Source organism: Vulpes vulpes, chromosome 5, assembly GCF_048418805.1.
Source record: "Vulpes vulpes isolate BD-2025 chromosome 5, VulVul3, whole genome shotgun sequence".
In the NCBI taxonomy this organism is placed as follows: Eukaryota; Metazoa; Chordata; class Mammalia; order Carnivora; family Canidae; genus Vulpes; species Vulpes vulpes.
The window spans coordinates 50,568,265-50,594,583 of NC_132784.1; the positions used below are offsets into that span (position 1 = coordinate 50,568,265).

At 34.2% G+C, this 26,319-nt stretch overlaps 1 protein-coding gene across 2 annotated transcripts in view; it reads left to right on the top strand.

The window, feature by feature from the left end:
• The window catches only part of DOK6 (docking protein 6), a 358,944-nt gene that overhangs the window by 209,914 nt on the left and 122,711 nt on the right, over positions 1-26,319 (top strand). For both annotated transcript variants that reach the window (XM_072758090.1, XM_072758089.1), the window contains one exon: positions 12,859-13,048. In XM_072758090.1, the coding sequence (XP_072614191.1) occupies positions 12,859-13,048 (190 nt within the window). The remainder of the gene's footprint in view (positions 1-12,858; positions 13,049-26,319) is intronic.

Consider the following 26,319-nt stretch of genomic DNA (forward strand, 5'->3'; position numbering starts at 1 on the left):
AATTGAACTTGACCACAGATTAGGTTAAATGAGTCTTCCTTTGACAGAAACAAATACAAACATACACAAAAAAAAAGAAAAGAAACCTTAAATGAATTCAATATATAATAATGGGATTTTACCCTTTGAAATAGCCAAGTTTTGATGAACTATTTTTTTAAACCACAGTAAAGCAAAGTAACATAGACACAGTAAAGTAACATAGAGCATAAAATTCCAACATGGGACCTGATCAACAGAAGTTGCCAAATTCAGTGTATCATCAAGTTCTATTCCACTTCTAAGCTCTAGAGTCATGATCAAGTGACAGAAATTCTCTAAATCTCAGTTTCCTACTCTTGAAAATGATCATGATAGTATCTCATAGGATTGTTGCTAAGCAAGAAAATTCTGGGCCCCCACCCATATCCACAAAGGAAACATCTCTAAGATTCAGGACCAGATGTCTATATTTTAACAACCTCAGTGACCCTAATGTGCATTAAAATGTGAAAGCTTCGGGTAATAAACTCAATTATAATTTGCTTCAAAAATTCTAGCAGTGATTTTAGGATTTAGTCATTTCTTGCAAAGTTTCAGAATTACATAAATTGAATCACAGCATCCTTGTGTTATCTTCTTAATACCTGTTTACATTATAATGATAGCCCCTTTTTACTTCATAGGAGTTATGTGTGCCCTTTTTTTCTTAATCAGCATTGTCAGAGATTTACCTATTTGGTAGACTTTTTTTCATTATGTTTTAAATTGTATTAATTTCTGCTCTTATTCCATTTGAATTGCTTCACAGTTTGGGGTTTAATTGCAGGTTCTTTTTCAAATCTCTTGAAATGGATGTTTGATCATTAATTTTCAGCTTTTCATTTTTCTGATATATTTTGAAAAGCTCTATATTTTTCTTTGACCACAATTTAAAGTTCCAGTAGTAACGGTATCCTTTCCCAGTGTTCAGGTTATAGTAGATGTTAAACTTGGAGGGGAAAGTGTGGGATATGTTTTTAATTTCCATCTGCCATAAGGAAATTTTTTTTAATATTATCTCTGATTATAGGATTCAGAAATAAAATCTGATACATAATTAAAATCTTTGAACTTCACTGGACAAAGATATTTTTAAAAATATAAAGGAAATGGTTAGGAACCATACAAAATAAAACAATATAAAAGTAAAGCATTAATAATTTGACAATAAATTGATAATAAATTTTTAACAAGTTTTTTTTAATTAAAATATAGCCTTTCTCATGTTGGGTTAAAAATAATCTAATTTAAAAAAAATAATTTAATGGTATACCACTTAATAGAGATTTAAATTACCCAAACTGACTCAAGGAAAAATAGAAAATCTAAAAAGCCCATGTCCATTAAAGAAATTAAAATTATTGGAGTGCCTGGGTGGCTCAGCTAAAGAGCCCATGTCCATTAAAGAAATTAAAATTATTGGAATGCCTGGGTGGCTCAGTGTCCAACCCTTGATTTTGTCTCAGGTCATGATCTCAGGGTGAGATCATGAGATCAAGCACTGTATCAGCACTCCGTGCTGGGTGTGGAGCCTACTTAAGATTCTCTCTCTCCCTCTCACTCTGCCCCTTCCCATTTCCTCTCTAAAAGAAAGAGAAGAAAGAAAGAAAAGAAAGAAGAAAGAAGAAAGAAAGAAAGAGAAAGAAAGAAAGAAAGAAAGAAAGAAAGAAAGAAAGAAAGAAAGAAGGAAGGAAGGAAGGAAGGAAGGAAGGAAGGAAGGAAGAAAGAAAGGAAGGAAGGAAGAAAGAAGAAAAAAAAGAAAAAAGAAATTAAAATTATTATTATACAGCTTCCCATACACAAACCCTAGTCTCACATAATTGCAATGCTGAACTCTATTAAGCAGTTAAAGAAACAATACCAATCATACGCAAACTTTTTCAGAGGAGGAATTACTCTACAACTCATTTTATGAGGCCACTATAACCCGGATACTAAAACCAAGCAAAGCCAATATAAGAAAAGAAAATTATAGACAAATATCTTTTATGCATATAAGTACAAAATCATTTTAAAAATTAGAAAAGGAATACCAAAGTATTACATGAAAAGATAATACACTGTGATCAATATTGGTATGTACCAGAAATGCAAACATTTCCTGAAATCAATCAATATCTTTTGCTTTGTTAATAGAAAAAGGAAGAAATCATATGATTATTGTGGTTGACCCATAAAAAGCATCTGATAAAACACAATATTCATTTATGAAAACTACTCTTAAAAATTTAGGAATAAAAGAGGACTATCTCAAACTGATGAAGGACATCAATGAAAATCATTCAGAAAATACAATTTTTGAAGGTTAAGATATTGAATGCTTTCCTCATTAGATTGAGAATAATACAAAGATCTTTTCTCACAAATTTTATTCGGGATTCTAATTATTCTACTTTAGGTTCTGATTTGTGTAACATGACAAGAAAACAAAGTAAAATCATAAAAATTGGTAAAGAATAAGAAGCTAAGATTATGTACCTAGAAAATCCTAAGGAATCTGTGAGAAATATAAGTGAACTCAGTGATATTTCAGTATAAAAATTTAATATGCAAAAAATTCTGTATATAGATATGTGTGTATAAACAGTTTAGAGAGTATATATATATATATATATACACACACACACATATAGTTTTACACACATATCCATATATATATTAGAAATGAGCAACTATAAAATGAAATACAAAAGTATCCCTTACAGTACCATCAAAAACCATCCCATACTCAGGGATAAAACTGGCAAAGTATATAACCAGACCTCTACACTGAAAACTAAATGTTGTTGAGAGAAATTAAAAGATATCAAAATAAATGGAATGATAAACTATGTTTATGATTGTGATAGTCAATACTGTTAAGATGTCCGTTCTTCTTACATTAACCTATGGATTTGACACATCCCAATAAAAATCCTAGAAGTCACATTTTTTTCTAGAACTTGATGAGGCAATTTCAAAATGCATTTGGAACAAAAAGGCCTAAGACTAGCCAAACTATCTTGAAAATACAGAACCAAGTTGGAATGGATACCTTTTCTAATTTGGGGATTTATTAAAGCTGACAGCAATCAAGACAGACAATAGATAAAGTCTATGGAACAGAATAGAAAGAAAATGATCCATACATATATGGATTAGTAATTTTTGATAAGGACACCCAAGTCCTCTTTCACAAGCTCATTGGTAATTTCAATAAGAAAAAGAAAATTTCTTTAATGAATAGTTTTAAAACGATGAGATCTATATATGGGAAACAATGAACCTCAAACTCCTACCTCACACTATACTCCATTATCAATTTAAGATGGATGGGACTTTGAGATTGGCCAAGATTTCTTTTATAAAGCACTGTAAGCAAACTATAACAAGAAATAACTTAGACTTCATCCAAATTTAAACCTTTGCTAATCCGAAAAGCACCATCAAAAAATTATAAAACAGGGAAGCCCTGGGTGGCTCAGCGGTTTGGCGCCTGCCTTTGGCCCAGGGTGCGATCCTGGAGTCCCGTGTCGGCTCCCAGCACGGAGCCTGCTTCTCCCTCTGCCTGTATCTCTGCCTCTCTCTCTCTATGTCTATCATAAATAAATAAAAATAAATCTAAAAAAAAAATTATAAAGCAAATAAAAAATAAAATAGAAAGCAACAAACTGCGAATAAATTAGTGATATCCTGAAGCCGGATGTTCCTAGCTCACAAGAACCTACTAGAACAGGCAAAAATAACATACAGTATTAAAAATCATATCAGTGGTTGCTTCTGAGGCATGGGCAGCTGGAGAATGGCATAAAAGAACTTTCTGGGGAGCAGAAAAGTTGTGTATCCTAATGTGTCTTTGTCAGAACTGAAAGAACATTACAAGCAACATATGAACATTTCATTATGTTTCAGTATAGTTCTGTATACCAGTTAATGTAAAAAATAAAATGCTAGAACTGCTATGAAAAGTGTAGGAGAATAGAAATTTCATTCTTTTTTTTTTTAAGATTTTATTTATTTATTTATTTGAGAGAAAGAGCACAAACTGGGGAGAGAGGCAGAGGAAGAAGCAGACTCCCCCTGAGCAGGGAGCCAGACGTGAGGCTGGATCCCAGGACCTGGAGATCATGACCTAAGCCAAAGGCAGCCACTTAACCAACTGAGCCACCCCGGCTCCCCTTAACTTTCTTTCAATAAATAGTACTTAGTAGAAAAATTAAAGAAGACTATCTTCCACTTTCTAGACTTGCATACACATTTTTAAACTAAATTAATAAAAATCTAAGACGAAGTCTTTCTCATAAACATGGTAGGAAAATTTTCTAGTATATAGAATTCTCACAGCCTATATACAGTAAACTCAATTTTAAAAAATTCTGGCAAAGGACATATAAATGAACATATAAAATAGATATTTTAATTGGAATATGTATTGGTAAGGAATTTCTGGAACTCAGTTTGGCACTGATTCTTAAAAGAGCTTATGGCATTTAATCCAATGATCCCCAATGATTCAGATTTTAGTGCCCAGCCTAAGTTAATAATTAAGGATATTACAGGGACCCAAAATTTATATATAAAAATAAACCCTATGACTCAATATGAAATGATTGAATATTCAGCAATTCAGCTAAAAGTTGATTATTTTACTGAAGCCTAATTTATTTTAGACAAAAGTTGGCTTAGCTTTATCTTCATCAAGTAGATAATTATTAAATAAAATATGGTATAGCTATACAGTGGAATATTATGTATTCATTAAAATACATATCCCCCAAAATAAATAAATAAATAAATAAATAAATAAATAAATAAATAATATACCCCCAAAGAATATTTAAGAAGATCTGCAAATTCTTATACTGCAGTAAGTAAATATAGATGGTTCAATACTTTATATTTAATATAATCATAACTGTGTATGAATATATTTGCATCTTAAGATATACTGTTACTTTAACAGAGATGATCTCTTTAAGGTATAATAGCAGTTGAATTTATCTTATTTTTTAAAATGATTTCCTGTATTTACTAGAGTGAACATGACTTATGCAGAAATGCAGATAAAATTTAGTCATCATTTTTTGTTAAAAAGAAAGAAAAAGAGAAAAGAAATTAATTAATTAATTGCTCGGGGGGGTTAAAAATATGACTTTGTAATTTTTTTTAAGTCCTGCTGGTTGGTTGAAGAAATGCAGGGGTTCCAGTTTATAATAGCTGTTGAACAGATGGCATCTGGCAACTGAATTTATTGCTGTTGCCACATTATAATAAAATACATTTTGACAAATTTCAGTACCGTGGTAGAAATGAAGTCACAATTCCACAAAACACACAATTCCAACAAGAGTTCCACACATTCTGATGAGTATATATCATACTTTGTTTCATTGCCGGCATAACTGCATTAACCAGATATCAGGATGTGTCTAAATGTGCAAATATCTGCTTCCTCACTGTGACTCTATCTCTAAAGCTGCTGAAATTGAAGGCTGACCACGGCAATATCCTAACACTATGGAAATTTAGAGATAAGAATTTAAAGTTCAGAATGATCTTGAAACATCTCATTATTTTCTGAGTAATACCTGGTTCTGTTCAATTCCTTAGCACTTCATATAACTTAAAATCAAGGCAGGTTGTATCAAACAGTGAGGTGAACTTAGAATCCAAACTGAGATGAATACTCAGGAATAAATTCCATACTCCAAAGTGTATGGGTCAGTTTCTCAAATACCAGATCCTTGTGGATATACTCATTAATGCTTAATATTAAACCACTGGCTCTGGTCCTGGGACTAAATAATTAGTGAACTGCTTATTAATTTAGTGTTAATATTAAAATTTCATGTTTCAAATTGATATGTAATAATTGTTAAGTATAGAGCAGAGAATGGGACTTTCTTGCTGTCTCAGAAATGTACTGTGGCCCCAGAGCTGTGGATGATGGGTGGACCATTTCATGGATGGACCATGAAATTCTAAAGGTCAGGCTGGAAGACTGATTGAAGAGAAGGCTTTGAAGGTCTTTCATAGGAGAAGAGCAGAAAGAAGGGACACATCCCCTTCCAAGCATGATGAAAGAGGAGAGGCTAGAGAACTAGTCACAGGATTTGGATAGTTTGCCAGATGGGGAGAATGACCCCTCAACCTGTCCACGCTGATGGAGCTGTGTAGAACACGTCATCATGCCCAGGCTGGCCAGAACAGTGTGCAAGAGAGTTGAGGGGACAGCTTGAGTTTGGAGATTCAGTGGTTTCTGTTTCCACCATTGTAAATCTGAGGGCAGGATGCAAGAAACAGGCTACAGCTGTTCATGATAGCCAAATAAGAAAATAAAGGTCACCAACTCGACAGCATTTCCACATTTGATGAGACAACAAAATCTGGGTCTTTTAATGAACCAGCTGCAGTGATAAATTTAATTTAAACAAATTTTTTCTATAAATAGTGAGTTTCCTGATCACGTGACATTTTGGAAAAAAAGAAAAAACAATTGAATTCCTTGCCATAAGAAAATCTCAGTTAAATATTTAAAGTTATTTTGTAAAATAATAATAATAAATAAAGTTATTTTGAACAGTAGGTTGCATATAGAGTTTTACTTATGGAGTCACTGGTTGATAGAAACAACTAGATGAAATATAAAATTATAGATAAATTAACCAATTATTGATCACTATTGCTAATCATTATGAAACCAATGTGTGTGTATATATATATGTAATTATTTTACATGTATACTATATGTAATTATTTTCTTTTTTTTAAAGATTTAAAGATTTATTTATTTATTCATGAGAGAGAGAGAGAGAGAGAGAGAGAAGCAGAGACACAGGAGTAGGGAGAAGCAGGCCCCATGCCGCGAGCCCCACGCGGGACTAGATCCCAGGACTCTAGGATCGCGCCCTGGGCCAAAGGCAGGCGCTAAACCGCTGAGCCACCCAGGGATCCCCAATTTTCTGTTATTTAATTTAAAATATCTACACATTTTTATTAATGAACTTCAAATATTTAAGCCTGTACTCTCTGGAAAACCCTGGAATTGAAATTCAGGGTTGTAACCAACAAGCTGAAAGAATACCTTTTTCTCCTTTTGAGCTACACATGGATTTTAAAAGAAGAGGAAAAAGTATAGGAGCTCACACCCGCTTACCTGAAGTTACTAAAAATTAAAGCCTACTACAAAATTTGTAACCTCTTCCTGTGGTATACCTGATGAGCTGTAATATTTATGGATCTCTTGCTTTCCAAATATTTAGGCATAATACTTAGTTCCATGTTCCATCCTTTTTTCTTACTCAACCTTCAAGTCCATAACTTCTGAAGTAGTAAGAGAAATGGAATGAGTAGAGGAGATATGAGCGAACAATTAAATCTTACCAGAATCCGTCTTTAAAAAAAAAAAAAGGAATGGGGGCACCCACATGGCTCAGTGGTTGAGCATCCACCTTTGGCTCAGGTCATGATGCTGGGGCTCTGGGATCGAGTCCCACATCAGGGTCCCCGTAGGGAGCCTGCCTCTCCTTCTGACTATCTCTCTTACTCTCTCTCTGTCTCTCATGAATAAATAAATTTATTCTCGGGATCCCTGGGTGGCGCAGCGGTTTGGCGCCTGCCTTTGGCCCAGGGCGCGATCCTGGAGACCCGGGATCGAATCCCACGTCGGGCTCCCGGTGCATGGAGCCTGCTTCTCCCTCTGCCTGTGTCTCTGCCTCTCTCTATCTCTCTGTGACTATCATAAATAAATAAAAATTTAAAAAAAGTAAATAAATAAATAAATTTATTCTCATAAATAAATAAAAGATTTAAAATCTTTTAAAAATTTAAAATTAAATTTAAGAAAAAGAATGAATTGGCATTTAATAGACATTTCCCAAATTTATTCTAAGTAACTAATATACAAAAGATGCATTCTATGTTAATGCAGTCACAATGCACTGAATGTTCAGTATGTGCTAGATGCACAAAATTATTTAATATATAAATTCCAAAAGCCTGTATTTTAAAAAATTCTCAAATTCTTTAATTAATTACAAGGGAGTAAAAATATATTTGTTTTTAGTATGGCTCTTGTTTTAAACCCAGTTTTCCAACTGCACTGTTACAAAATGGAAATTATCATGAAACTGGTCAAAAAGCTTATCATCCTTTTGTGTTCTGCTTATTTATTTCTACTCACGAGATGATGTTTTGCTTCATGTTAGAAACCACATCTCCGATCCTCTGCTTCCCAAAACCCCTCCATGCTCCACTTGTCTCCACTTGTCAGGCTCAAACTCGTAGCTATATTTGGATTGTTCCTGCCCTAAACCAGATCATTGGCTAAGAAAGGAAAGTTTTGGTCCTTTCCTTCCCAGGGCTGATGACCATTCAGTCTCCACACATCACTTGGAATCACACTGTGCCTTTTCCAAGACATTTCTTCTGAGTTTAGCTCCCCTTTCTTGCCACACCTTGCCCAATTCAATTTGACTAAATCTTGTTTTATAGTCCCCTTGAGACTGTTCTTGTGGTTGTCACCTTAACTCTGGTCCCAGGCCTTTTGGGGCATGGTCTAGTCCTTTGGACCTCCTAATCCAACCCTAGAGTAGAAATGCCCTTGTAAACACAACTGCAGATTCAATAATAGTACGCATCCTGGGGCACTTGGGTGGCTCAGTCGGTTAAGTGTCTGCCTTCAGCTCAGGTCATAATCCCGGAGACCCAGCCCCGCATCAGGTTTCCTGCTCAGTGGGGAGTTTGCTTCTCCCTCTGCCTTTCCTGCTCATGTTCGCACTTTCTTGCTCTTTCTCTCAAATAAATAAAATCTTTTAAAAAATCGTAAATATCTTTGTTGGATATAAGTTTGTTTTGTAAATACTTCATCTTGCTATTGTTTTTAGCCATTTAAAATAAAATTATGCTTTCTCATATATCAGCCATTATGCAGCTTTGGCAACATACATACTAAACAGCTAGTTTCTTTTCTAATTCTTTTGGGTACTTAGAAGTGTGTTTAGTGCTCCTTAACAGTGTTCTTATCGTTATTGTTGATTACCTTAAAGGAAAATTATTCGAATATGTATACTTTGATGAATTGAAAATTCTTTTTCATAGACCTTTCTTTCTAAGCCTCTCAGTTCTTTTGTTCCAATTCGCATAAGAACTCTTTTCTGCCAAATCAGTCATGAGTCAGTTGAGATGGGATTACTTTATTTGAACAAAGATTAAAGGACAGTTTTGAATTAAATGTGCTGGTTTGTTCTACTAGAACACTGCATCACTTTCAAAAGCATCCCTCATAGTTCCTCTCATGCCACTACTTCCTTGGCAATACTCTAAAATGACCTTTGCAAATCAACAGTCTCAAAGAGTGGTCCCCAGAGCAGCAGCATCAACGTCTTCTGGGAACAAGTGGAAATATAAAGTATCCGGCCCCAGCCCAGACCTATTGGATCAGAAACAATAATTAGAGGACTACTCAGCAGTCTGTGTTTAAACAAGCCCTCCAGATAACTTTGATGCACACTAATGCTCTCAGCAGTAAAAACCAAAGGTAGGCTTTTAAATAAGAAAGTGACAGGGGTGCCAGGGTGGCTCAATCATTAGGTGTCTGCCCTCTGCTCAGATCATGATCCTGGGGTTCTGGGATTGAGCCTCATGTCGAGCTCCCTGCTCAGCAAAGAGCCTGCTTCTCCCTCTCCCCCCTGCTTGTGTGCTCTCTCATTCATGCTTTCCTTATCAAATAAATAAAATCCTTTAAAAAAAATTTTAACCTAAAAAAAAGTGACATGATTAGAGAGTGGTTAAAACACCTGTCTCATACAATTATTTCACAAAGTTAAACATTTTTTTAAAGATTTTATTTATTTATTCATGAGAGAAAAGAGAGAGAGAGGCAAAGACACAGGCAGAAGGAGAAACAGGCACCTCAGGGAGCCTGATGTGGGACTTGATCCCGGAACCCGGATCACACCCTGAGCCAAAGGCAGACGCTCAACCGCTGAGCCACCCAGGGGTCTCAAAGTTAAACATTTTAAAAAGTCATTTCAGGGGAGCCAATTTTAGCTATTTCATATTGAAATGGTCTTTCTAATGGAAACTAACAAGTTTTAGTGAAGCAGCAACATATTTTATATTATTAAGGCCATAAGATAATTTACTCATAGCAGATGCAGAAACATTTTTTTCCATGACAATGGAATCAAAGAAGAATAATTTACTAGATAAGTTGAGCTGCCTTCATCCTCTCCTGGATTAAATTAGTCTACATTTTAATTGAATCTCAAATCCTTGGAAATTAGTCATTAGGATAAGATGGCCTTTGAATACTTAAAAATTGAAAATAAAATTTCTTAGAATAATTCCTTTTGTAGGATGAAAGAAATAGTATCAAAAGCAAGATTAGAGCATTCCAAACTGTAACAGTTAATGTGAATTGCTGGTTAAGACTAGGAAAGTAGAAGTTAGGCAAGAAGGATGTGGAAGACACATTTCATCTGTTTTACGTAGCCTACGGCTGGCCCTTGGAAGGACTCCTTTGGGGCAGGTTATCCAATCTCTTTGTATTTGTTTGTAATGTACCTTACTGATTTTGACATTGAGAGTCCTCCATCATGTGAATCTTACTAAATTCATTATTTTTGTGTTTTCCAGTTCCACATTTCTCCAATGTCCATTGCAATTATTGTACTCTTTGTTTATTTTTTCTAAGTTTTACCTACCAGCATTAGAGCACACAGATATTTCAGTGAAAATGTAATAGTTCTTTTGGGTCCTCTGTAATACTCTGTAGGCTATAGGTGATTTTCCATGTATATCACCCATGTGGAGGACACTCGATGTCAGGTGTTTTTTTCTCATGTTCTCTTTTTTCAACATCAAACTATGAGTGTGAATATCAAGGGTCAGTGCAGCCTTATGCAACACCAAAATTGGTTAATGATGTTTATTTCAATATTTTAGAAGAAGTGTTATTTCTTGACATTTTGGCAATGATTCTTTGGTAGCTATCTTCAGACCCTGTAATTGATGGAGAGGAAGGAATGTAAAGGAATGTTTTACATTCCACTTTATAACAACAGTGTTTTGCCTCTGCACAACAGATGCCACTGACATATGATGACTTCTAAATACAAAAGCTGAACTTCATCAAAAGGGTCTTGACCAAAGAAAAGAGGATTTCTATACAGGCATTATCTATATGCATGAGTCATTCTGTTGGGGCCAACTTTCATTTATATTCTTACATGAGGTCAAGCCCGTTTGATTTACTGCTTGTAATCCCCTTGAAGTGGGAATTGTGATAGCAATGTGAGTGCTGTATTAAGTGCAAAATATTGAGATTTTACTTGATTGCACATAAGAATTTTAAGATTTATAGAAGATATATATACTTTTTATTGCAGATAATTAATGGGGCAGTGATCTTTCTTCATTTCTTCAGCTATTATCTTTTTTCCTTTCTATGGGAAATAAATGTAGAATCCATACACATATCAGTTATATGGGTCAATAATCTAAAAAATTGAATCACTATATTATTTTGATAAAAATATCTAGACCCTTGAATATAAGTATTGTCCATATGGTGACTAAATTTCAAGCTATCATGTTTAACACATTTAGAATCTGATTGTTGTTGTTGTTGTTGTTGTTGTTGTTGGCATCAGCAAAGCAATACTCTGCAAGGTACCTGCCACAGAAAAAATTCTATTATACAGACAATTCCAGCTTAGTACCAGCAAACATTCAGTGTTTAAGATCATGACATTATGATGGATGATGGCACATTCCAAAACATATCAATCCTCTTTCAACTGCAGCTGCACCCTTATGCCTCTCAAAATCATTAATTCAACAGCACTGCCTTTAGAGTATGATTCACAATTAAATTCAAACTCACAAAGATGTATCTGCCAGTAATTCTTAAACTCTTTGTTATCATGATATTTTCTTAATAATTCCTCAATTCTTGTGGTGCATATTCATCATGGGATATATGTATTTCGTTCATAGAGTTAACCAGTATTTATTGATTACTTACTACTATAAAGCAAGAATATGGTGCTATGAATTAGGCATATTTTCTAGGACACTTTATAGGTTGTACCAAGTTCTTTCCTTCCTGGAAATTATGAACTAACCTTATTTTTTATAAAGTGCATCTAATGTGTTTAAATGGGGATCAAAGCCTGCAGAATTTTGCAGTAGTTTTTGAGATACACAAAAAATTATAAAGCAAGGTTTGGAATCATTGCCTAATAATCAGATTTTCAACTATAGAATATCCAACAAATGGGAGTGGCTGTGTATTTTTATTTTGCTTATGAAAACACTATCAAGTCCTGGAGAAGACAGTAATGAATATCTGTGATTATCATATGCTGAATTTGACTGTGAATACAGTATATTTTGTGAGTCAGTCTAAGTGTGCATTAAATACTTCATAACACAAAAGAAAAATTGATTAAATTCTTGCTTAAATTAAATAAGACATTCCTTACCAGAGTTATGTATATGATATGCATTTAAGATTGTGTGAAGGAGACAGTAAATGTCATTTTGACAGAGACCTCACTTAGCTTTTACCCTTATGTTTCCATTGTACAATTAACCATTGCACCCTCACCATAGAGAATACATGCAACACAAAGTATAGAATGAGTAAGTGAGAGAAGGAACTAGTATTTTAATTAACCCATTTTCCCATACATCAAATGGGAAAGGGTAGTGTTTTACACTGTGTGTGATGTTCCCAAGGGACATGGTAATGCTTTTTGAAGGCTGTAGGTAGGTATAAAAATTAATACTTTGCTACCATAAAGAGGCCTATCTCTTTTCACTTAACTTGTTCCATTCTTTGTTTCTTTGCAGAGAGATTCAATGTGTATCTTATGCCTACACCAAATCTGGATATCTATGGTGAATGCACAATGCAGATCACCCATGAGAATATCTATCTCTGGGATATCCACAATGCCAAGGTCAAACTGGTGATGTGGCCTCTCAGTTCGCTGAGGAGATATGGACGGGACTCCACGTGGTTCACCTTTGAATCAGGAAGGTAAGCTCTAAGTGCCATAACCAACTGCAAGAGGTGGGTTAACAAATAGACTCCTGAAAGACAAGTTCTGTTCACTAGTGCCTGGGATGATCACTGTTTTCAGAAAGGGTAGAAATCATCAAATATATAATTTCTTCTGATTTTTTTTTGATAATCTGTAGAAAATATGTTAATTCCCCAACAGGTTAATTACCCCATTCAAAACATGTCAGTCTTTTACACTGGTCTCAAACTAATTTCATAATTATTTTAACCATGCCATATCTTATAATATAATACAATGCTATATTTTTGGTGTATCTATAATATTTTTGGTGCAATAGGATTCTCATGATATTCAACATGTCCTGACTGGCATTATTTTTTTGAGTTTTTTATAAGCAAAAAAATTTGAAAGGAGTTTTATATTAAATTACTTAAATATTACTTTTTAGGTCTAAGATATGTTAATTCAGTATTCATTTATCCAGATTTCTATGTTAATAACATTTGTTAAGTGTAAATGTTAATTCGGGGTGACTGAAGAAATGTTGGCAAATCTATAAACACATGAAATGTATAGCCCAGATTTTAAATAGAGTATGTCAAAGCAAATACACTGGTTTCTTGGTCATAGCATCTGGTTGGAATCCATAAATGTCTTAAACGAATGCCTGTCTCATAATCATTATTTATATACATGAGTTTAGACATGAGCTTCAACCAGCTAAATGAATGTTTCTGTGCAATGACCCATTCGTGATGTTGTTGTCACGCATCCAAAACAAGGCCTACTTAGATTTGGGGATTCTATAGAAGAGATGTTTAATGTATCAGTCTTCACACTGGGGACATGATTTATACATTCTGGAAATGAATCTGTGATATTAGAATACAGTGATAGTGCAGTTTTGTTGTACTTGATATAGCAATTTTAATTTCATAACTTTGTTCTTACAAAACTAATAAATACTTACTCAAGGTCAGGTTCTAATAATATCCATCTAGGTTAGGCCAAGGCCATATGTCTTTTAAAATTTTAAGGAAAGGAAAAAAACCCTGAGCTGAGCTGAAGCTAATTTTACCAGTCTGGATCTTTTTGCACTAGGTCAAATTAAGCCCTTTCTAACATTGATTACTCAAAGACCCTCCAATCTTTTTTTTTTTAAGATTTTATTTATTTATTCACGAGACACACAGAGAGAGAGGCAGAGACATAGGCAGATGAGGGACTTGATCCCAGGACTCTGGGATCACAACCTGAGCCAAAGGCAGATGCTCAACCACTGAGCCACCCAGGTGCCCCCGAGTCTCCAATCTTATATTTACTCAGTGGCTCTGAGTTCACTCAGCTGTCTATTTTCAGTCTGCATAGATACTGACACCAATAATAGCAATCACATTCTAGATAACTATTAGGAAATAAAGATTCTCTTAAGAAAATGAATATTTTTAGACATATACACTATTTAAAAATTATGTGGTTATGAAAAAGGGATTATAACTTATTCCCTAACATAAGGCTTATGATACTTTTTTTTTTTTTTCTGGATGTAAAAGTTAGTGTGTGTATAGAAAAGGTGATAGTTTATTTTCATTGTGTAATAATATTACCTCCAACATTCTCTCCTCTGGATTTTTCTCCTAGGTATTCCTATTTTTCTATTTTCTCAACATAATGATTTGACACTTCTATGCATGACTCAATGCTCACCATGATAAATGCGTCACCCTCTGTCATCATACAATGTTATTATGATATTATTGACTATATTCTCTGTGCTGTACTTTTCAGCCCCATGATTCATTTATTTTATTTTGTTTTATAACTAGAAGTTTGTACCTGTTGATCCCCTTCACCTGTTTCTCAAATCCTGTTACCCCCTCCTTTCTGGCAGCCACCCCTTTGTTCTCTGTATTTATGCATGTTTGGGTTTTTTGTTTGTTTATTTGTTTTGTTTTTTATATTCCACATATAAAGAAAATGATATGGTATTTATTTTTCTCTGTCTGACTTATTTCACTTAGCATAATACCCTCTAAGCCCATCCATGTTGTGCAAATGGCAAGATTTCTTTTTTTTTTTTTAAGGCTGAATAATATTCCAGTGCGGGGTGTATGTGTGTGTGTGTACCACATCTTCTCTTTCCACTCATCTATGAATGGACCTTTGGGCTGCTTCTATATCTTAGTTATTATAAGTAATGGTATATTAAATATAAGGATGCATGCATCTTTTTGAATTAGTGTTTTCATGTTCTTTGGATAAATATCCAGAGGTAGCATTACTGGATCATATTTTTCCATTTTTAATTTTTGAGGAATCTCCATACTGTTACCTGTCTATTCCCTCATATCAGAAGGCATCTACTCAGGATTTTAAATAACAAGTAAGGTTTTTTCATCTTCCTTTATAGTGGTTATGTACAATTTTCACTCCCATTTGTACCTGTCCATCAGTTTTTGCCAATTTCTTGTTCCTCCAAAGTCTTTATCAGGAACATACTAGCTCTACACAGGTGTTTAAAATGTCATTCTTTACCAAAACATCAAACTACCTGACGTGCACCTTGGCTTATGTGACAATCAATATTAATTGGTCTTCTATGATTTTGGTAATTTTTAATAATTTTAAGGTACATTAAAAAATATAATATCTCAGAGTAGGTAAGGCCCATAATCCTCAAGGTTTTTCTGTTTTATTTTTGTTTTGGTATTTGTTTAGTTTTCTGGGTTTAGGAGATAATCTTTTTCTACACTTTTTTTGTTTTGTCAGAATAACTTCTTAAAAAATGGTTAATAATATCTAAAAATCATCTTGACACACATACTCCTACATACTCTGGGAATCAGAGAGAACTAGATTTAGATCATAGCTTTGTCACTTGTTAATAACTTAGCATGGGCCATTCAACCCCTCTGTCTTCTAGTTTTCTTTTTTGTGTTAGAAGAATTCTAATCTCCACTTCCTACATAAATTTGGGGAGATTGAGCAAAATTTGTGAATATAAAGCAGCATACAGCACAGTATTGTCACATAATGGGCATTTAAGAAATCATGATTATGTACTCTTCCTCAGAAATTATATAATTTGTTTCTTTCCACTTTCTGAGTGAAGTTTCTACTTACCTCTAAAGAGCTCTATTATTAGAGAATTCTGTGAAGGTATATCCTTAGCCAAATACTGAGAGATAAGTCAAGCAAAAAGCTTGGGAGAAGCCAATGCTCAAATGCTGGAGCAATTATTAGAAACTTGATGTCAAAGACTAAAAATCAGTGTTATCTGTCAAAAGTCATGAATTTGAGGCAAAAATGGGACCTGGTGCAGCAAGACTTTGGGGGAAATAAGGGGAAAATACTGAATGACTGTCTTTATGCTAACTGGTGCTTGGATGTAATTTTATGGGTTACTAGGTGCCTATTTCATTGAAGAATCAGCAAACATACAAGAACTCTCTAATTTACCATGGTAATTCATTGCAATAAGTTACACTTCAATAGTATTGCCTGTGGAAAAATCAGAGTGTAGGGCAATGAAAATCAAACTTCCTTACCCTTAAGTATATTGGGGAAAAATCTAAAAGAATCTCAGTAAAAAGCTACAAGAACTAAGAAGTGAATTTAGAGAGGTCACAGCATATAGACAAAAATCAGTTTTATTTTATATACAAGCAATGCATAATTGAAAAGGAAAATATTTTTAATATTTCTTATAGTGTAAAAATATGAAATTATATTGTTTTAACAAAATATATGTGAGAGCTCTACACTGAAAACCACACAATATGACTGAGAGAAATTAAAGAAGACCAAAATAAATGGATCTATATATACCATGTTTGGGAAATGAAACACGCTATATTCATAACAGTCCTCTTGGAATCAATGTATAGATTCATTGTAATCTCGATAACAATTCCAAATGACTTACCTAAATTAAAGGACTAGTTGATTTTAAAATGTATTTGGAATTGCAAAAGACCTAGAGTATCTAAAACAATTTGGAAAAAACATATTTGATGGACTTCCACTACCTGATTTTAATACTTGTTATAAAGCTATAATAATCAAGACAGTGTGGTATTGACATAAGGATAGACCTAATAATCATTGGAAAAGAATGAAAAGTTCAAAATAGACACCTACTTATATGACCAATTTATTTATTTATTAATATGCTATGATAATTCAATGTGGAAAAGAAAAAAAAAATGGTGCTGGAATGACTGGATACCCATTAAAGAGAAAAACAAACAGCTCTTACCTCACTGCCCTGGACTCAATCGTGCCCAATTCCTCTCCAGCAGTATTCATATGTTGAAGTCTTAATCACAAGTGTGAAGGTATTTGGAGGTGGGGCCTTGGGGCCTTTGGAAACAATTCAGTTTAAAGGAGATCATGAGGGTGGGGCCATCATGGGAGGATTAAAGTCTTTATAAGAATAAACAGCAGAAAGCTTGTTCTCTCTCCTGCCATGTGAGGAAAAGGTGGCCATCTACATGACACAGAGTCCTCACCAGACACTGATCATGCTGGAATCTTGATCTTAGACAGCCTCCAGAACTATGAGAAAATAAATTTCAACTCCTTAAACCCCTTGTCCATGGCATTTTTTATGGCAGCTCAAGCTAATATACTTCACCATACCCTCCCTCAAAAAAAAAAAAAAAAAAAAACCTCCAAATGGATATAGACTTAAATGTAAAAGCTAAAATTATAAAATTTATAGAAGAAAACATTAAAAAAATCTCTAACCTTGAAATAGGCAGATGTTTCTTAAATACTAGACTAAAAGCACAATCCAAAGAAAAAATATTGATAATTTGGGTTTCATCAACATTAATAACATCTGCTCTTCAAAAGACATTCTATAGAAAATGAAGGGGGGGGGGGGGAGAAAAGAAAAAGTCAAGCCATAGACCAGGAAAAAAATTCACAAATTCGTATCTGATGAAGAATTTATATTAATAATTCTTAAAGAACTCTTACAGCCCAAAATAAAACAAATGATCCTTTAATAAAATAATAAAAAAAATGTGGACAAGTTATAAAGGAAGATAAGCTCATAGACAATACAAACAAGAAAAGATGCTTATTATCATCATTAGTCTTGAGGAATATATATTAGAAAGGGTGTGCCTGGGTGGCTCAGTTGGTTAAGTGGTTAAGCATCTGCCTTGGTTTCAGGTCATGATCCCAGGGTCCTGGGATGGAGCCCCAAATCAGGCTCCCTATTCAGTGGGGAGTCTGCTTCTCCCTCTCTGTCCTCCCCGCCCCATCCACCTCCCACCCACCCCCCAACTGCTTGTGTGCACTATCTCAAATAAATAAATAAAATCTTAAACACACACACACAACACACACACACACACAAAGATACCAGTTTATTCTCTCACCTCTATCAAAAGACAAAACAAAACCCTGACCCTGTCAGGTGAGAAGGAATCACTCTTACTCTGTCTCATTACTAATGTGACTGGGAAAAAGAACACCACTTAAAGTAATAGTTTGGAATTTTTGTGTGTGTGCCACATGACAGAGAAATTTTACTCCTAGATATTTACCTACCAACTGCCCCCCCAACAATATACAAATACTTGCGTTGGGAGGGTCAGAGCAGCTTTATTCATAACAAACACTGGAAAAATCAGGGGCACTTGGGTGGCTCCATTGGTTAAGCATCTGCCTTTGGCTGAGTCATGATCCCAGGGTTCTGGGAGTTGGGCTCCCTGCTCAGTGGGGGGTCTGCTTCTCCCTCTACCCCTCACCCTTCTCATGCTCTCTCTCTCTCTCTCTCAAATAAATAATAAAATCTTTTTTTTTAAAAAAGGGGAAAAATTGGAAAATGGCCATCAATCCATAAATGGAAAGACAAATTATAATGTAGTTATACAATGAATACTACCTACCGGTGACTCACAACATAGATAAACCTCAAAAAAATTATTCTAAGCAGTATGTATGATTTCATTTGCAGAAAATTCTATGATGAACAAAACATAATTTTTAGTGACAGCAAGCCAATCAGTGGTTCCCTGGGGTTGAGGTTGGGATTGGAAAGAATGGACTATAAAGGGACAGTAAGGAAGTTTGGAGAATTAAGAAAAATATCCGGTATTCTGATGTTCATCAAAAAAACATGGAACTGCTTACCAAATGTTTGTAATACTATATGCAAATTATACTCCAATGTTTTCAATGTGAAAAAAAAATTGTGGGGAAAAAATAGATCATTAACAGGTCTTATGTTTTATATGCTTTCATACCATTTGGATGTTTGGCAATGACCACTGTTACTTTTATAATAAAAATACTTCTTCTGGAAGGAATGGAGCCAAGGAAGGAGAGAGAGCCTCAAGCATTGTCTGGACAGGGACTCTTGAAACTGTGAGATATAACTAGGCTTTTTTTTTTTTTTTTTTTTTTTTTTTAAGATTTTCTTTGTTTATTCATGAAAGACACAGAGAGAGAAGCAGAGACACAGGCAGAGGGAAGAGCAGGCTCCCTGTGGGGAGCCCAATGCAGAACTCAATCCCTGGACCCAGGATCACACCCTGGGCCAAAGGCAGACAGACGCTCAACCACTGAGCCACCGGGGCACCCCTACAACTAGACTTTTGTTGTAGAGATACTACAAGGTCAAAAATCTGTTTTGGTAACCTGGCCAGGTGTTATACTTTCTATATTCTCTATGTAAATCTCCATTTTTTCCCCTTAGTATTGAGAATTTGTTTGGATACCTATCTTGTCTGATTAAAAAGCCAATACAAGCTTTTGAAAGAGACGTTGGAAAGAAAAGCTTAAAATCACTCATAATTTCTCCATTTTAAGATTACTGCTTTTAATATTTTGATGGACTTCTTTCCAGTGCATTTTAAAATCAATGCAAATAAAGATATTTATCCTTTGTTTTCACTTATTATACTGAGAAGTAATCTCTGAGTCCTTTAAAATCAAGATTCTAATGGCTGTATGGCATCTGAACATATGGCTTTGCCATCATTAATTTAACATTGAGAAGTTTCCAAAATAAACTATTATAAATAAAGCCACGCTGACCATCTGTGAAAAGTTGTGCAAATCTCTGATTATTTCCTTAGCAAAGCCTTTGTAAAGGCTTAATGGGTCAAAGGATGCGAATGTTTTCAAGATTCTTCACGATATAGCAAATTGCTTTCAAGGGAAGTAATATCAATTCATACATCTTCTAATGGTACAGAAAGAGCTCTTCTTAACCCTATAACCACAAGCATTAAAATGATGATTTAAGATGTTTCTATTTTGATCAAGGACTTTGATATGTCTTTTTTTTTTTTCTTTTCTCTTTTTGTTTGTGTCTTTATCTTTAAAATTGGAGGTCTGTCCTTGTATATACTGTTCATTTTTATTTTTTTCCTTTTCTCAATTTGGGTGCCCTTTGCCCTTTAATAATTGGACTACTGACCATTATTCTATGCATCTATTTGGTAAATTCCAGACAATCCTGCTCTTGTTAAAGAGAGTCCAAGGCAGAAGTTTTGCCTATGCTTGATCCAAGATATAAAAGCACATTTTATTCCCTGGGTCAGGACTGGGAGTCAGGGAGAGAGGGGAGGGCACAGATGATGAAGACAACTTAAAGGACAGATTGGCAGGTGAGACCCAGCCAGTCATCCTAGTCAACCTTGAAGATCTGCATTTTCTGGGTTTTATTATATTAGCTTTTTGCAGAAAGCATATTATTGGGTAAGCAATTTTTAGCCATTTGTTTATACTACTGCATGTACTGAAAAGTAATAAATTGGATATGTCAAATACTCCTTTTGTCACTGACAGGCTTTTGTCAAATGCATTGTTAAATTCTACTGTACCGGCAAAACATAAAAATAAGCAGTAGGAGAGGACCTAGATCATTCTTTCTGGAGAAACATATCTCACACATCCTCATAATTATAATCATACACCATAAACTTCAGGGAGCACATGGCAGGTATGAGAAGAGAAAGAAAATAAGGACCAGGAAGCTTTCAGTGGGAATTGTCCCTGGAGAAGCATGGTGTCTGGGAGATGAATTCATAGTCTCATGCCAGCTTAGAGCAATCGCTCTTTTACCATAATGATTGTAAGTTTGCATTTTTAGAGTAAAACACAACCAATCTGCTATGCAGCTAATTTTTTTTTCTCAAAAAATCAGAAAAGATATCCAGACCTGCAGAGGAAGTCATAGGATTCATGATTATGTGCAATTTTATCCTGTGGAAGACAGAATTATGTTTTTAACTGCTGATGTGGCATCTTCACTTCATACAACCTCATAAATATTGTAAGCAAACATCAGAATGGGTTCAAATGGCTGCATAACAAAATTCAAATGAGCCCTAAATCCTTTTTTATAAAGTTATTGTTCAAAACTTAACCTCCCTATTCAGCACAATGCTTAATATAACAAAATTGGTGCTCAAAATTTGTCTTACTAACTTTGATAAAAACATCTTTATTTAGAAGCTTAGGAAGAAATCTGATTACAGATTTTAACAATTGGAAATGTAAAACAGTGCTTACTACAATACCATTTCTTTGGAAAGATGGTTAATGGAAGCAGTTCCTTGTGCTATAATCAAGGATTCTGTGATGTCACAAGTAGACATAATTTATTCCTAAACCTTTTTGTTCACAAATGCGGAGAGAAATCACTCTTTGTCTAATGCATCACCAATTAGTGAAAGGGAATGGTAGGACAGAGAGCTCTTAAAAAGACATCAAACCATGATCTAAAAAATATAGATACAAATTAAACTGTATCGAAATTTAAAACTTAGCTCCATAAAAGACACTTTTAAGGAAATTAAGAGATAAGACAGTTCTGGAGAAAAGATTTGGAAGTCACATATTTGACACAGAACTTGTATCCAGAATTTGTAAAAAACTTCAAAATTTAATAAGAAGCAAACCACAACTTACAATTTAAAGAACAGGCAAAAGATTTGAGCAGACATTTCATCAAAGAAGATATATGGTTGACCAGTAATCACACTAAAAGATGGCAAACCTAATTACCATTAGGGAAATACAAATTAAAACCATAATGAGATATAACTCTTGACTTATTATTATGGCTAAAATAAAAGGAAAAATCTGACAATACCAAGTACTGACAAGAATGCACAGCAGGTAGAACTCTCATATTTCTGTTAGTGGAAATGCAAAATGATATAGCCATTTAGGAAAACAAGTTGGCATATTTTTATGTAAAATTAAACATATATATCTCATATGACCAAACAATCCTGCTCCGAAGTTATTTCCTCAAGAAAAATAAAAATATATGTTCATTAAAAAAACCTGGATATGAATAGCCATTTAATTCATTATTGCCCCAAAGCCAAAAACCAAATGCCCTTTACTGAATGGGTAGGCTGTGGTAAACCGATAAATAGAGTGATGCTCAGTAATAAATCCACAGATACACAAAACAAGATAGGCGTATCACAAATGTAGTATTCTAAGGAAAGAAACCAGATCCAAAAGACAGCATACTCTGTTATTGTATTTATATAATATTCTAGAAAAAGCAAAACTATAGTGGTAGAAAATAGACCAGTGATTGCCAGCAGGTGGAGTGCAGAGAGGGGTTGACTACAAAGCAACAACATAAGGGAAATTTGGGGGATGATGAAACTGTTCTTTATCTTGATTCTAGTGGTGGATCTGTACTCTATACATTTGTCAAAACCCATAGAACTGTGTAGTGTAAAGAATAAATGTCACTGTATGTAAATTTTTAAATTTAATTTTAAAAAAGAAAGAGTTTCTCATGTATGGTTAAGTGATGTTTTACAAGGGTGCCAAGACTTTTCAATAGGGAAAGGATAGTCTGTCTTCTCATAAATTGTGCTAGAAAAACTAGATATCCAAATGTGAAAAAAATAAAGTTGACCCCTTACCTATCACCATATACAAAAAAATTAACTCACAATGAATCAAAGACATAAGTGTAAACCTAAAAACTTAAAACTTTTAGAAAAATAAAACAGAGAAAAATCACAGCTTTGGATTTGGTATTGATTTCTTGGATATAACACCAAAGGCATAGGCAACAACAACAACAAAAAAGACCAATTGGACTTCATGAAAATTTAAAGCATCTGTGTATCAAAAGATAATATAAACAATAAATAGAATAAAAAGTCAACTCACAGAATGAGAGAACATAATTACAAATAATACCTCTAATAATAGATTAATATCCAAGATCTATGGGGAACTTATAAAACTCAACAACAACAAAACAAAACAATATTTTTAATGAGCAAAGGGCTCCATAGTTCCCCAAAGAATATATACAGATGACCAACAACTACATGAACTACATGTAGTTCAACTACATGAACTACATGATGAAACAACTACATCACAATCACTAATCTTATGGGAATTGCAAATGAAAACTGCAGTAAGATTCACAACCATCAGAAGTGTTGTAATTAAAAAAAAAAAAATTGGAACCCTGCATTCTTGATGGGAATGTAAAATCGTAGAGCCACTGTGGAGAACAGTATAGAGGTTCTTCAAAATATTATAAATATTTTTACCATATGATCCAGCAATTATACTTCTGAGTATACACTCAAAAGAATTGATAGTAGGGTCTTAAAGAGATATGTGTACACTCATGTTCATAGTGGCATTATTCACAACAGCTAAAATGTGGAAGCAAGCACTGTCCATTGATGGATAAATGGGTTTTAAAGACATGAATAATAATGAAGCTTTTAAAAGAAGAAAATGCTGATATCTATTCCAACATGGATGAACCTTGAGTAAATTATGCTAAGTGGAATAAGCCAATCATTAAAAGATGAATGCTAACTGATTCCATTTATATGAGATACTTAGAGTAGCCAAAATCTTAGAGAAAGAAAACAAAATGGTGGTTTCCAGGAGCTAGGTGAGAAGCAATGAGGAGTTACTGTTTCAGTAATACAGGGTTTCAAATTACAAAATGAAAAGAGTGATGAGGATGGATGGTGGTGATGGTTATACAATATTATGAATGTTTAACACCAGTAACTATATACATAAAAATGATTACAATAGCCAACACATATTGAAGAAAAAGAACAAAGTTGAAAGACTGACAGTACCCAGCTTCAAGACTTAATATAAAACTAAAATAATTAAGACAGTGTGGTCTTAGTGAAAGAATACATAAATAAATCAATGGGTTAGAATAGATAGCCCAGAAATAGATCCATATAAGTACAATCATCTGATCTATGACAAAGGAGCAAAGGCAAGACAGTGGACAAGGAATTTACGCACTCCACAAACATTAACTCAAAAATGGGTCATAGACTTAAATGTAAAATGCAAAACTGTAAAACTCCTAGGAGATAACATCAGAGAATACCTCAGTGACCTTGGGTATGATGATGACATTTTAGTCACACCAAACACAGGATCTATGAAAGAAATAATGATAAACTGCACCTCTTTAAAATTAAAAACTTAATATTCTTCAAGAGACAATGTCAAGAGAATGAGAAGACAAGACACCAACTGGGAGAATGCTTTTTCAAAAGACACATCTGATAAAGGATTATTATACAAAGAACTCTTAAAGGTCAACAATAAGAAAACAAAACCCAATTGAAAAATAGACCAAAAGACCTTAACAGACACTTCATTAAAGAAGATATGCAGATAAGCATATGAAAAGGTGCTCCACATTATATGTCATCTAGAACATGCAGATTAAAACAACAATTAGATATCACTATACGCCTATTAAAATGGCCAAAATTCTGAACACTGACAATACCAAATGCTGACAAGGATGTGGAGCAACAGGACATCTCTTTCATTGCTGGTGGGAATGCAAAATGGTACAACCACTTAGAGAACAATTTGGCAATATCTTATAAAATTAAACATACTCTTACCATCCAATCCAGCAAGCACATTCCTTGGTATCTACCCAAAAGAGTTGAAAATGCTATGTCTATACACAACCTTGCACATGATATTGGTAGCAGCTTATTCACATAACTTCCAAAACTTGGAAGCAACCAGGATGTCCTTCAGTAGGTGAGTGGATTAAAAAATATGTGGTATATTCAGACAGCAGACTGTTTTTCAGCACTGAAGAGAAATGAACTATCAAGCAAAAAAAGACATGGAGAGACCTTAAATGGCATAGTAGTAAGTGAAATTTAACACTGCTGACTATATGATCGCAACTGTATGGCATTGTGGAAAAGTAAAAACAAAATGACACAGTAGAAAACAGCAGTGGTTGCCAGGGTTTAGGATGATGGACAAGCTAAGCACAAAGCATTTTTAGTGTTAAAAATGCTCTAGGTGATACCATATTGTTGGAGTCATGTTATTGTATATTTGCCTAAACCCACAGAATGTACAACACCCAGAGTGAACCCCAGTGTAAAATATAGGCTTTGGGTGATTTTGATGTGTCAGTGTAGGTTCATCAATTATAACAAGTGTCCCACTCTAGTGGGAGATGTTGCTAATGGGAGAGACTGTGTGGATGCAGGAAGGATGATGGGGAATCTCTGTAGTTTCCCCTCATTTTTGCTGTGAGTCTACAATTGCTCTAAAAAATTGTCTTAATAAGAAAAGTTACATTGTACACATTAAATATATACAATTTTTATTTGTCTGTTATACCTCACTAAAGCTGGGAGGAAAAAAGAAATCTAGTGTCTGGAAGTGTTGAAATATATTTTTGTTCTGTATTCTATAGTAATCTAATACCTCATTGGTACCAACATCTTTTGGTAATTGCTGCTGGAATCAAAAAACATTCACTGCCCAAGTATTTCTTTTGACTTGCATCATGAAACCTGAGATGTATCAGTAAAGTTATATTATAATGGAAGAACATGTGTTTTGCAGCACTATTAGATTTGGGTAAAATATTGATCCTTCTATGTATTAGGCAAACTGACTTTCATCCTTGGTTTTTATACCCCTCATTTGTGACAATAAAGAAAGGCATACCTATTCTGTAGCGCTTTTTTGTATATGTAAGAGGAGCTATAATTTTAATTCTCTTTCCAGATTTTTGTTGTGGGAGGCTTAACATTTGTCTAAAAACTAGATGACTTGAGTGCACATGTATCAATCTGCTGTTTTGTTTTTTAAGAACAAACTATTGCAATTTCAAAAATGTGAAAAATTTAAAACTGAAGAGAAATGAACTCAAGTCAGTGCTAAGTTCATTCTTTTGACTAATGAAGGACTAAAATATTTTCATTTGTATAGGGTTTTGACAGGACTGTGGCTGTTTAAT